Source organism: Phaeoacremonium minimum (genome assembly GCF_000392275.1).
Source record: "Phaeoacremonium minimum UCRPA7 unplaced genomic scaffold PA7_03_scaffold_351, whole genome shotgun sequence".
Taxonomy (NCBI): domain Eukaryota; kingdom Fungi; phylum Ascomycota; class Sordariomycetes; order Togniniales; family Togniniaceae; genus Phaeoacremonium; species Phaeoacremonium minimum.
This window is the reverse complement of record NW_006921255.1, coordinates 1-13785: the sequence shown is the minus strand read 5'-3', so window position 1 is coordinate 13785 and position 13785 is coordinate 1. Positions and strand designations below refer to the sequence as shown.

The window sequence follows — 13785 nt, the reverse complement described above, 5'->3', positions numbered from 1 at the left end:
TGGTCGTCGTTCCTGTAACACACTTCGGTATTTGGCAGAATTCAATCTGTCTGCTCCGCACCGGTAGGAGACGTTTCACTTCCCCCTTGAGCTGATCGCTCGTCATGAGTTCATGCTTCTGCGCCGAGTGAGAGAGCCCCCCTGTCTGGTGACAGGTCACGCCGCGCCGGTTGAAGATTCCCTCATAATGCGTGCGCTCTTATACCACGGCGTCTGCCGCTCCTGTCTGCCTGAAGGGGAGGTGGGCTTCTTCAGTCCTCATCTAGGACCGAGGGCTCTCGCAAACCGTCTTCGCTGTCGGTATTTGCGTTCGTTGGCAATAAGGGAAGAAAACAGAGGGAAAACATGGGCTCAACCGTCTGGACAGATGAGGAGTCGCAGTACATCAAGGCGATGCTGAACTGGAAGGAGAAGCCAGAGCATCTGGACAGCGCCAGGTCGAGCAGAGTCCTCCTCGGCTCTGCTCCCGAGACAGCCTTGAGGCAACCCGTCGGAGAATTCAGGATCCTCGTCATCGGCGCAAAGGGCGTTGGCAAGACATCCATCATCACAAAGGTAACGCAGGCTCGCTTCTCTTGTCTCCTCGCCCTGTGTTATGTGTGGCCAGTGTTGTCTGACGAAAAGAGGAGCAGTTCTGCACAGGCTCGCTACCTCGCAAGCCGGACCCTTTTTACGAGGGCGGCTGCCGCCATCCTGTCGAGCTCGACGAACAAGTTTATACGGCCGATGTGCTCGAACTTCCCACCAAGCACTTGCCCTCTAACCCGTTGCTCGAGCAGGCAATTGCAATCACGGAGGCCGCTGTTCTGGTCTATGCTGTCGACGACCCGGCCTCCTTTCGCCTGTGCATTAGTCTCGCCGAATTCATACGCAACAGCGTCGGCGCATCAGCCCGTGGGTACGGTCTCCTACTACTGGGTAATAAATGCGACATTGACGATGAAGACCGCCGCGTCCGGTGGGTGGAAGGTAGCAAAGCGGCCGCAACCGTGACCTCAGGGGTAGGCGGGCCGCGTGGGAGCATCGGCGGCGCCGGTCTGAGATGTTCTTTCATGGAAGCCAGTGCTGAATCTGGCGAGAACATTCGTGCGATATTTCCCTTGCTAGGCCGAGAGGTTCTCAAGTTGCGGTGGATCAACCAGCAGCGCCGCGAACAGGCTGAGCGGCGGCTGAGGTTGGCAAGTGGCATGGTTCAGACGGCGCCGGCCACCCCTACGGCGAAGAGACGCCTTGGGATTTGGAAGACTCTGACGACACCGTTCTTCAGACGGTGATATGCCCTCTGGTCTTGTTCACATCTATTAGTCTTGTTCATCTTAGCGTCTTTGTTGGGCAACTATCATCACGGTCTTATCACGCTTATTGTATACTGCTTTATCCCAGATCACCTCAGATACCTCACCATAGCGATGGAAATTAATGGAAGAAACCCCGAGTCATATTGGAACCCTGAATTGTCTTGTTCGGCCCGATCTGAAGAGCCAAGTGATGCAATATGTATGGCGAACCGCAAAAACAAGGCCAATCTTCCCAAGAAATCTCAAAGTCTCCTCAGGTCAAATCTAGTTGGTATTGGTAGTCCAGTCATAAGACCCAAGAATACTATAAGTACCAGTCTCAAATTTGTATTATGGTAATATTAATCTATTCATGACTCCGAATCACACAGCATTAGTGATAACGAGAGCGTAACAAAAGTCTATCATGTCCGTCCAACGCCGTGACGCTCGCACCAGTACAGTGAACCCCGTCTATACCCATAAAACCTTGATAGTCAACCCGCAATTACAACACGAACCAGAACGCGAGAGCGAGCACGCCAAAGCTCCACGACGACATGGCGACCAAAGCCCTGCGCGCTGCGTTCTCCACCTTTCCACAGCATTTGCTCCTGTCATACGTGACGTTGTTCTGGATAGCCGCGACCTCGAATACAGAGCCGGGGAACCCGCCGTACTCATAGTAATCAACTGTCAAGAAATTGGGCGCCCTTCCCCAGTCCGAGCGGCAGTTGTTCGCCGCCATGCCGAGACTTCCGTCCCCCGACACGTTGTTGGTCGTGTTGAGCGACGTGACCGCCGGGACGAGAAGAGAGGCGCCGAGGAGGCTCACCTCCACATTCAGGTTGTGGTTCATGATGTACATGGAGTTTCTAGCAGCCTCCACGTTCTCGTCTCCCATCAGTCTCGGTGGTCGCTGGACGGTGCAGGGGAAGCTGGTGTCCTCCGGATCGAAGGGCGTTTCCCAAAAGTATCCAAACTCGTCCAGGAGCCACGGAGCTGCGGTTGCGTTGTAGTTGTAGTCAATGAACATGACCGTCCTGACGCCCTGGAGAATGAGTTCCGAGAATGTCGGCCATTGATCGACCGTCCACGGCGCTGCCACGTCGGGTACATATGCATACTTCTGTATGCCGGTAGACTCAATGAAGGGCGCATACATAGAGGCATCAGAGTAGTTGCCGTTGCCCAGCAGAATAGTGACAACGTCGTATGGGTGAGCTGCCACCCAGGTCTTGACTTTGCCTAGCCAGTCGGTGATGGGACCGGCATCGAGAATGTCACAGCTCGTGTGGCAGAAGTGCGGCTCCGTGCCATTAGCGGGCCACTGGATTTGGCCCTGAAGGAAACGAATGCCGTCGTTGAGCTGAGTCGTTACGTCCAGGTCCTGGTTTGCAGCGGTGCTTCCGGATCTTATGAATGGTGAATTGTGACAGCCCACCATGGTGACATTGCTGTACTTTCTGGTGCAAAACTCAGGCCAGCCATTGCAGGGCTGTGTGTTTGTTGCGACAGGCGCTGTGGATGTTGAAGATGATGTGATGGAGAAGTTTCCTGAGAGTGTAGTTGAAGACGATGTCTTGACCGATCCGGTCAGAAATGTGACCGTCTCGGAGCTTGTGGATGAAGTGACTGTCGCGTTACTTGCGATTGAACTTAGAGAACCAGACGAAGATGTTGATCCGTATGATTCGTAGGTTCCTGTGGGCGTTGGATCCTCAGAAGTCGACTTTGTGCCAGTCAGCATGACAACGCCATCATCACTAGAAGTTGTTGTCGAATCTGCGGCTTGCGCCCGGATAGCCAGGAGCGCGATGACGACAAGATTGAGGAGCGCCATATTTCAGGCAATCCGGCAGGATACAGCCCGATGACAAGATTAAAGAAAGAGCATAAGATCAAACTACAGTGTAAGACATGCAAAAGAAGGAGATGCCGGTGGTGGAGAATGGAAGATGATTTCTCGATCTCAGACCCCGATTCCGAAAAGCCGTGTTTGTTCGATGAGCGCTACAAGGTGAGGTAGGTAAGCGGACAGCAATCGGCCCCCGGGACGCATCAAAATTTAAGGTGCCCTAGGTGCCCTAGGTGCAGTTTACCCCTGCTCTTGGAGGGTCTTCCAGCCTGTTCGGCGGGTCTGCTGCGGCAACGTCTCAAGCACTTCCAGATTTCGGGGCGGTGGATATCCAATATCATGTCCTACCTTGTCCCTACCGGTACTGATGCTAAATCACCTTGTATAAGACGATCAAGACATTTGGGATAACCTTAAACATTTGTGGAATCATCAACGTTTTGTAAGCGATTCTCTCAGATTCACATTCCCATTTACTAGGACATAGCCTACCTGCCTGCGTAGGTAGCACCGTGAAGACTGAGTCCGTATTCGGTCAGCGCTGAAGCGCTGAAGCCCTTGCTGCTCCTGGCGCTTGGCTGTGCCTTCATGACCATAACCACACCATACCGCACCCGGACAGCACTTCGATTCGCCGTGTCTTGCCCTGGGCGGCCAGATCATACACGTGTACCACCCGTGCGGTACTGTGCAATAGGCTGGCGGTCAGGCGATGCCCACTTGAGGCGGGTTGGCGATGCAGGATTAACTGGGGCAGATATTGCGATGTGAAGACAAAACTTGATAGCGTCTCTCCAGGTGATGTCACACACATGCCCCAACTTGCTCAAGCTGAAGAGACGTCGCCCGGCATTACTGCATAGTAGAAGGCTTCTGCAGCGTGGTGGAGCCGCCCGCCAGTTCCGCCCTACCAGCCCGCAGGGTCCCTCCCAGTCGCCGTCCGGATGAGGACTGCCACGAGGTACCACCAGAGCCATAGGTGAAGCCTCACTTGGGGGTGATACTCTGGAACCTCTCGAGAGAGTTGGCCACAAACAAAGGAGATGGTGCTATAGCTGTCTCAGAATGCACCCATTCTCTGTGTCTGTTACGGGTACAATTTCGCTATCACGAGCAGAAACAGACTGACAGGCGACAAGTGCCCGTAGAGATTAAAGGTACCAGTAAACGAAAGTCACTCAGCCACTGCCCCACCGACCTTCAGGGACTTGCGGAGCCCAATGGAGCGGCCCCAGCAGGCTCTCCCTACGACGGCTTGGCCACTTTGGGTACGCGTAACCTGGAGGTCGTTGCCGTCACTGGCTCGTTGATGCTCCAACAAACCTTAGGAGCTTAGGTACTCATGGGCTTTTTTTTGGGGGGAAAGGCGTCACGCTGTGTGATCCTACCCTACCTTACCTTACCTTGACCTTAGCTTTTCGTCTTGGACTGCCCATCGAGAGCGTCTCCTATGCTCCGGCTTCAGCTGAGATACAGCCTTGTCCAAGACTAGGTCCAAGGCTCGGCGCCTCCATCTCAATTTCTCGGAGAAAATAAACATCTTGGCTGCTGCCGGTAGGCGTCCGGTCGCTCGTTCGTTGCTATCACGATCACAGCCCGGAGCTACCCTTGTTCTTTCACCAGCGTTGAGCGCTTCTTACACATTCCAAAAACCTCGCGACGCGTTGCTCAACACCAAAGAGGATCCTCACTAAATCACAGGATTCAGTCATGGCTTTACCCTCGATACTCAAGGTCCGGAGGCGCCATGTGGACAGAGCTTCAGCAACCGGCTCAGAGCGGCCATCTAAAGAGACTACCCGGAACGAGATCAGACCAGCAGACCTGAAGAGGTCGACCAGAACGCGACGCATATTCGCATTCGCAGCCTCCTTTTCATACTTTGTCGCATTCATCTTTCTCCTTCTTGTAAGCCCATTTCCTCACTATCCGGTCTCGAAGTAAGTAAACTGACCTCTTCAGGTGTGCATTGGCAACACCCATAATCGGGCTGTCCTCAATGATGTTTATTTCTTCAAGCTTGACTTGACAGACATCATCCCTCAGTCCGTGCCCAATGCACAGCTCATCAATTCCATTGCCCGGACTATCGGCCTACATGATTTCTATCAAGTGGGCTTGTGGAACTTCTGTGAGGGCTACAAGGATAGGTAAGATTAATACGCTCACGACTTTCTCGTCAGACTTATGCTTACATTCAATCAGTGGCGTTACTTACTGCTCTAAGCCAAAAAATCTCTATTGGTTCAACCCAGTCGAGATTCTCATGAGCGAGCTTTTGGCGGGAGCGACGATTGCTCTTCCTGCAGAGGTCATCCAGATTCTTGACATTCTACGCATCACGTCGAATATCATGTATGGCTTTTTCATCACGGGTACCGTCCTCAGCTTCGTCATGATCTTCATCACGCCCGTGGCTATTCTGTCACGCTGGTGGAGTCTGCCCATGGCCCTGACCGCGGCTCTCAACGGCTTCATCATCCTGGCCGCAACTGTCATAGCAACTGTCATTAGTATTGTCTTCAAGTATGCTGCGACCGCTCAGTCGGATCTCAACATCCATGCCGATGTGGGAGTCAAGATGTTCGTCTTCATGTGGATGGCCACGGGATTTGCAGGATTGTCATTTGTCATTCACTCCGCCTTGGGATGCTGCTGTACTTCCAGGCGGGACGTACGGATCGGGCGAAAGCCAGTCAAGCCGGCTACTGAAAAGCCAGCGAAGACGGCCCCGCAGGAATCACCATCATCAAGTTAGAAGCCAAGTGTGTCACTTGGAAGTATACACAGCACTTCCCCAGCATCCGCGTCTGACACAGAAGAGGCAGGTTGGGAGGGAATCGCGCCCGAGATACCCAATTGTGCAGCAGGCGAGACTCCCAGAGAAAACTCAAGACGCCATATAGGTCGTAGGCGTGCGCATGTGGCCAGAGGCATGGCTACTCCAGTATGGGTGCCTGATTCGGTTGGGATCTTTCAGTCCTGGCAATACCCACCCCTTCGTGGATGGACGAAGCCATAATACACTGCAACGGTTCGTGTTGATTGAAATTTTGGGAGTTCAGGCATAGACATAGACTGGACGTGAAGTCCCAAGTGAGAAGAACGGGAAACTCACGTAGCAAGAAACCATTAAGTAGTAATTCTATAATGGGTATATTTTCCTACCGCAAAAGAAAACCGATCAATTTGTAGCCCATGTCCCATGCCTTAGTCCTATTTCCGGGGTTCTTCCCACTAGTCATATCCCATCTCCCCCCCAGGCACAAACCAGGGCCTCCTTTAGAGGTTGTAAGCCTTTGCCGCCGTCCCGCTCCAGATCATCTCCTGCTCCTCCTTGCTCAACGAGGCCATGTCGCACAGTCGCTCCACGATCAACCGCCACTTCTCCCACGCGCTGCCCTTCTCCATGCCGACGGTGCACACAGGCCAGTCGCTGCCGAACATGAGACGCGAGGGGCCGAAGGCGGCCAGGATGACGGCGAGCCACGGCATGATGCTCTCGAAGATCTCCTCTGCTGACTGCTGCTTGAGCGTGTCTGACATCTCGGGGAACCCGCCGCTGACCTTCATGTACACCTGGCTACACTTGCTCAGTGTGTACATAGCTGTACGCCAGGCGATGAAGGCTGGGTCTGCTGGGTTGATTACAGTCAAGTCTGGCTTGCACATATGGTCTATTTAAAGGTGTCTTAGTTAGCAATCGATCCTTTCTTTGTAACGCATGCCTGTGTCGGGGCTAATCATTCTCGAAAGCAAAGGAGCAGGCAACTCACTGATGATGAACTTGACCTTGTGCTCCTCTGGAACGTCCTCATGCGCACGGTCAATCATCTCCACGCACTCCTCCAGCTGTATGCGGCCCCGGCGATGCTGATCAACACCAGTATCGAACACCAGCCCCTGACGGCCCAGCAACTTCAGGCTCTCAATGAACGGGTCCTTGAGCATGACCCCGTTCGGCTTGTCCTGCACCAGGTAGCGGAACCCCTTGACCTTGTCCCACGCCGGCCCCGCCGTCTCGCGCACCGCCGCGATGTACTTCTCCAGCGTCTCCGCGCCGGCCGGCATGGGCGCCCACGGCACGATGCCGAGGCACAGCGCGGCGTCCTCGGCGGCGTGGCCCTCGCCGTCGCGGGGCTGGCCCGTCGCGATGCGCCGCAGCCACTCGACCTCCATCAGCGGGTACTTCCACCCGGTCGCCGGGTCCGGCGCCGCCTCGTCGTTCTTGCGGTCCGTCTCGAGGAACACGAACCCCCGGAGCGTGGCGGGCGAGCCGGCCGCGGCCGCGCGGTACTCCTCTACCGACCGCTGCCCGGCCAGCGGGCTGTCGGGCGAGCACCATGCCAGCGTCGGGAGCTCGGACGCCGGATACAGGTGGATGTGGGAGTCGATGATGGGGACGTCGGAGAGGGGCGCCATCTTTGTGAATAGATCTGGATATTGATCAATTGGGCTCTGGAAAGTCCGCAGAGATTTGCGGTGAAGCTTGAAGGGCGAGCGGTGACGAGATGCAGGTCGGCTGGATTGGGCCGTTCGAAACGAAGAACGATGGATGGGACACAGCTGAGTCTGAAGATGTCGGTGTGCAACAACCTAACCTAGTCCTCCAACAGCAGATCTGCAGTTCAGCCTGGATTCTGACGTTTCATAAAGAGGAGCTTGGGCCTAGCAACAGCAGCCTTCCCCTTGTTCCCAGCTGCAGCAGCTGTGGCACATTTGAACTCCATCTCGACACTGCTGGCCTCTTTTTGGCGGGGTAAGGTCGCCCGCTGGGCACACGATAGTTGAACCCAACCCCACTATAGACGTTGGATCTTCACCCCGAGAGCCGATGTCATAGGGCCGCCGAGACGGTGCTGTGGGCTCGGGACCTGCAAGACAAATACCCGTCGGCTGGGGTCCTCAGCGACCTGCACCGAGAAGCTCCACTTTGCGATTCCACCAACCCGGCATTGGCATTCCGGGTATTATACAGAGTCGATTCTTTAGAAACACCTATATCATGATTTAACGTCCTTGTAGTCAGAAATGAAGAGGCGCCAGTATACGTAGCAATACCCTGTGAAGGTCCTTTTGGAATGACTCATCTATTCGGCTTCATTCTCGTTTGACGTTCATAATTAGAACTTCAAGTCCCGCGTGAGAGTGTGGTCTGGAGTGGCCGATCAAGCAACATTTCCTAGACGTCATAATATCACAAGGCTCAGGTCTGTATTTGAAAAGGGTAATTGATTAAATTTCATTGGTGAACTCGAGTCAAAGTCGGGAAAAGGGCATTATTGGATATTCACCAGCCTAGGACAGAGAGCCCATGATGATCTAAATAGTCTCGTTTTGACATGAACATCACCAAAAGTTGAAGAATTTCTTTTAGAAGAGACAATGAGTATGATAACTATTTGAGAAAATTACTACAGTAATCTAGGGAGCTTGGAGGCTGGGCCTATCCACATTTCAGCCAATCTGAGTGAGAAGCAAAGCGTAATCGAAACGTGACAAGGCAAAGCCCCTTCCGAACAACAAAGAACAATGTGGCCCGTGAGAAACGAGGTAAATACTTTCATGCCTTTGGACTACCCATCGCTTCGTCTTGCCAGGTTGTGCTGTCAATATCTCAATTGGAGGCGGCTGCAAGCCAAGCTGGGTCGTCCTCTCCCGTGAGACAAATCTAGACATGGACGAGCCTAGACCCTAGGAGTCATTCGTTCTTACGTGGCATGGCGGCGTGGACCGTAGACTCGCTTTGCCAATTCTACAATTGTGCAGCAGAAAGGTTCAGCCAGGATTGGTTCATGCCGTGTGTCAAAATAGACCAGAACAAGCTGAACCGGCCACGATCCACTCCTCGAAAGTAAAAGGCTGCCATCCTAGAGCGTAGAGAATACACGCTCTAGACTTGATAGCCATCTGTGAGCCAAAATAGCGTCCTAAGGCTGACCGGATCGGTCTCGGATGATGGTTTACATCGCCAGATATATGCAACAGGCGGTGATCACTTGATTGCTTATCATTGTCAATGGTATTCTCGACGATTCTAGCATCGAAAACCAACACAGCTCAACGAGACATAAGCACCAGGATGACATGACCTTGGTCCTCTGAAGGGAGACCAGATTCCAGGAGACCAAGGTCTCGATGCAGCCCTTAGGATAAATATCATCTTCTCTTCCAAAAGCCCTAATCTAACGCATCCCGTAGCTCAAGTCCGCGGATCGACCCGGAGCCGAGGTATTGTGGTCCACTTGAAGAGCATCTAGAGCAAGCCAATGGGAGATTTCCCCGGATCATTGAGCCTAGTGCATCATGAATTTTGGGTACATGAGTTTAGATAATAGGCATGTCGGGAGTCCATGGCGAAGCAGAGAGCCGGAGTCCAACTAGTTACATTGAACTATACAGAGCCAACGCAAGGAGAGAGTCAGGTGGCAATGAAAGGGCCTCAGGAGAGTGAGGACTATCACCGGCTTGGTTAACCTCGTGCTGTCGTGCCAATGACAAAGCGGCCCAGGCTGCTGGTACCGAGCAAATAGTCAATGATAGAAGGGTTCAAAGAGAGCTGGACGGCGCTGCCCGCGGAGTTGCGTTGCGTAAACACTGACTCGCTCCGATTCCCGGACCAGTGCCATGAAGTATCTAGAGATGTTACGTAGTAGCCATTGGTGAGCTCTTTTCTCGGAGTCTGCAAGGTGACGCTGAGGGTTTTCAAGACAAGATCTCAGCGCTTAGAATGGAGGCGAGACACTATAAAAAGCCATGGGTAGTAGCCGCGGGCTCGACCGCTCCACAGCTACCAAAAATACGGAAGCGAAGCTTGGGCGCGCCTCGGCCCTCGACCAAGCCACTGGTGTCTCTCACGGCTGCAGAAATCGGCTGATGACACGCCAGAGCAGCGCGACGAGCCTGCAGCATATCGACCAGTGGCATTATTTCGAGATCGTTAGTTATGTTTGAATTTTTATTGGGGGCTAAGGTGACGAGATATGCGAGATCTGGTTCGCCCTTGTCGCCCTGTGCGGCAGCAGAGGACGGGCCGTAGGAGATCTCGTGCACTAGCTAATGGGATCGGAGATCCGGGAGGCAGCGGCCGTATGCACTGGCGGAGTCTTAATGAAGAGGTTGCGGCTAGCTCTTCACAAGTCGATATTGAGCATCGATACTGATAGACAGCTAGTGCTCTGTATCCTCGCCTCCTCGACAATCTGCTCACTACGTAATGCTAGACAGACGCCCCGTTGAAAGACATGCTGCACCTGGATATACCTCATGCATGCCGCGACACGTTTTTCTGGCTCACGAAGGATTGCTTGGGATTAAGGCGCTCTAAGACATGGAGCGTGGCAAGCATGGAAATAAATTGATCCAGGGGTGCGGATGCACAGCGAAAAGCTGCCGAGATCTGCACAAAAGAAAAAAGGAATCAATGAAGCAATTGCATAGAGGTGCCACACTGTCTCTGCCCCCTCCACGTGTACTGTGCGATCGAGTGAGCAGCCTGCAGATGACGGCTTGATGGCAAGACCCTTGCACGGAACTCCCGTGAGCCTTCTCAGGCTGAATCTACCAGCCCAGCAGCCCTTCAAGGAGGAGACCATTCGATGGCATTCGGGACCTTCCAGAACTTCGACCACAAGTGTGGATATGTAGGCGCGGGAGCTTAGGCTGCCCCATGGCGGACTTTGGGGTGGGAGCGGGCTGACCATTGGGCTCTCCAAATGGCAGGAGAGGTTCTCCGACGAGATGGCGATTTACAAGTCGCCGACATCGCGCCTCCAATCACGTCCCCAGACATCACTCGACCCTACCAACTGCTCCCGCCGCCACGGCTTGGCCCCACGCGGGTCATCAAAGGCGGAGGAGGCGAGTTCCCAGGTGATTGGAAGGCATGAAATCCAGCGATATGGCCATGCATGTCACTATCCGCATTGGAGGGCGACGTGACTGGCGCAGAGTCGTTGGGCACTCAGACATCATTTGCAACAGTCAGGACAGGTCACGGCAAGAAACACTCCGATTGCTCGGGACGCGAGCAGACGAATCCAGCATCTTACCGGCACTCGAGCGAAGGGAGAGAGGAACGACAGGCAGGCATGCCTTACGTGGTCATCGTGTCCAGGAGAATCAAATATCATTGTTGGGAAACGGCAGGGGGGACAAACAGGCAACCTCTATTGATCATCGATGCATCATCAAACACGATCATGCTGTCCACGACTCTCCGTAGCACTACGAGACGCGTTACGGTTATATGATTGACGAGTAAGACGCAGGACGATGCGTGTCGCTCAATGCTCCCCATTTGGCCCCTTTCCTGTTGAGGTTATGCTTCCCAAGGTTTTTAAGATCTGACAGTTGTGCAACAGTGGGCTCTCGTATCCCGTCCGCCAGCCGCCAGCCTGCAGCGTTTCTTGTGTCGGGTCCCGACAGGAGGGCTCCGAACACCACGCCCTCAATCAGTATTATTAGCGGCAATGGCGAGACAAAACTCCTGACCATCGCATATTGACAAGAGAGCAGGTAAAGGGCAAATCGAGATCACGATGTCACCCACGTAGCCGCCATGAATCAGGCGAGCGGCCAGGCGGTTCTCGCCTGGACTGTACCATCATCTGGGGAAGGAGACTGAGCTGCCCCATACAGTATGGAATTGAATTGCTCCATGGCACAGAGCGAGCGCGGAATAGCATGCTGCAGTCAGGGACTTGTCATTCCGCACCCGGCTCTGACGAAATGGGCAACCCGACAAATCGGTGCCGTCCCGCACTCGCTCGGCTCTGCATAATGTACCTACAGTGTAGATAGGGGATCTTATGCCCCTCATCGCAGCACACGTGTAAATGCTTGAACGTCGTCGAGTCATCGAGACAGCACTACAGCGCTTCATTCATTCGAGCAGCGAATGAGGCTGCATTCTAAGCCACCTTCTTGACTCGGACGAAGAACACTGTTTATGGATTCAGCTGAAGGAGGTTCACCGCAAGATGGGCTTCTAATCTTGCAACATACGCCGTGGCTTTGCAAACAATGCCCAGTGACCTGGAAAGGCCTGGCGCAAGACAGTGCAAAGAGTCCGACGGCCTGCCTCAGACCACTCAACCGCCTGGACTCCTGACACTGGCAGACTGGGCAGCTACCGGTTCTGGATGCCACTCGGATGGTTGCCCCAAAGACTTCTAGCTCGGACAGGGTGGCTGCTCCACCGACCAGGGCGTGAGATGGTCTGAGCATTTGCACTGTAGACACCCAGCCAGTAGCAGGGCGTCGGGCAAATAGAGATACCCAGTTTCTTGTTGCCCATCCCAGTCAGTCGGTGTCAGTGTCTCGTCTGTACCTCCCTGCTGGTGCCGCTAAGGTACCTCGGCGCCCTGGGAACACTGCGCTGGGACCAATGCTCGGGTACAGGCCTGGCGTCGGGTGCGTACCCCAGTGTACTGGCTCTCCTCTTTCCCTGACACAGTAACACGGTCTTGGGTGCCGCTTGGGGCGATAGCGCTCGTTCCCTGGTTGCAATCTAACGGTATGCACTCCCGCCTCGGTACTTTTACTCCTAAGACACTGTAGGGGATGGCTGTCAAGTGACGGAAGTGAGTAAGAGAAACAGAATATTATGTGAGAGAAGTCGAGGAAATTCGCCGAGTGATTCCCCATGCCATAACGAAGGCGTTGCATCAAATACATGTACCATTCTCAACCAGAAGATGCTTTGCTAATGTAAGAGGCGTGAAAGGCGTGTTGCTCAGACGTGGTGGATGTCTCGTCGTTCGTCGCTACCTAACTCTGCTCCTCGTTCTTATTCTTGTTCCTAGATACATCACTTACACTAACACCGACCTGGAGAATGTGTAAAAGTACTCGGACACGCCGCACTGTACACGACTGCCCAGCAAGCGTCTTTGCGCTGCTCTAATCTGCAACCTGCGCGACTAAAAACCGCCCGGTCGATGTACGAGTACACAAGCGGCAACGCCTGGCTTGCCTCAAACCTGCTCCCGCCCAGTGTGAACCCGCCGTTCGGGTCGCCCTTCGCCACCAGCCCATCTATCTTAACAGATTGAGCTGCAGTCCCTTTTTGCTGGGTCACTTGTCCTGCATCTTGCTGCTCATCCCGTCATCAGCTGTCTCGTCTGTCTGTCTCTGTCTGTTCCACCCTTCAGCAAACAAAAACACCTCCGGCTGTCCCCCATTCCATGTCCAGGACAGCAGCGCGAGGCTTTCAACATATGACACACGCAGACACGAAAGCGCCGTCACTCGTTTCCAGCCGCCTTTCGCTTCAGCACATGGCCCGAAACAACACGCTGCGCAACTTACACCGAGAGCCCAATTGATCCTCTCGTCCTCCCATCAATTCTACCATTTACAACCGGTTTCGGTTTCACACCCGCGAGCGACGTCCTTCCTTCGTCGTAACAACGGCGTCGCTGGTCTACAGATTATCGCTCCCCATAGATGTTCACATAACCGCCGTCTTAGAGAACACATCAATTGGTTATCTTCCTCACGGTTGGATAGCCCTACAAGAGGAAAACAGATTAGGGGATAGCTCGCGGTTTTGCTGGCGTATTACGACGATTGAGGGTGGGACACGGGGAGATGTTTGAGCACTATGCCTTCGGCACCCAGGTGCAGAAGGCATAGTGCTCAAACATC

The 13785-nt window shown here is 53.9% G+C and overlaps 3 protein-coding genes across 3 annotated transcripts; 1 reads left to right on the top strand and 2 right to left on the bottom strand.

Moving 5' to 3' along the window:
* Window positions 1–1785: 1785 nt before the first annotated feature.
* Window positions 1786–2724, bottom strand: UCRPA7_4559 (putative tat pathway signal sequence protein; the record flags this gene model as incomplete). The annotated part of the gene is made up of 1 exon (XM_007917111.1): window positions 1786–2724. One exon carries the CDS (start codon window positions 2722–2724, stop codon window positions 1786–1788), a length of 939 nt encoding a protein of 312 aa, XP_007915302.1.
* Window positions 2725–5191: 2467 nt separating this feature from the next.
* Window positions 5192–5949, top strand: UCRPA7_4558 (putative sur7 protein; the record flags this gene model as incomplete). The annotated part of the gene is made up of 3 exons (XM_007917110.1): window positions 5192–5247; window positions 5341–5792; window positions 5852–5949. The coding sequence occupies 3 exons, from the start codon at window positions 5192–5194 to the stop codon at window positions 5947–5949; spliced, it is 606 nt and encodes a 201-aa protein (XP_007915301.1).
* A 468-nt stretch (window positions 5950–6417) lies between these two features.
* UCRPA7_4557 (putative amidohydrolase family protein) lies at window positions 6418–7557 on the bottom strand (the record flags this gene model as incomplete). The annotated part of the gene is made up of 2 exons (XM_007917109.1): window positions 6418–6812; window positions 6912–7557. 2 exons carry the CDS (start codon window positions 7555–7557, stop codon window positions 6418–6420), a joined length of 1041 nt encoding a protein of 346 aa, XP_007915300.1.
* Window positions 7558–13785: the final 6228 nt, after the last annotated feature.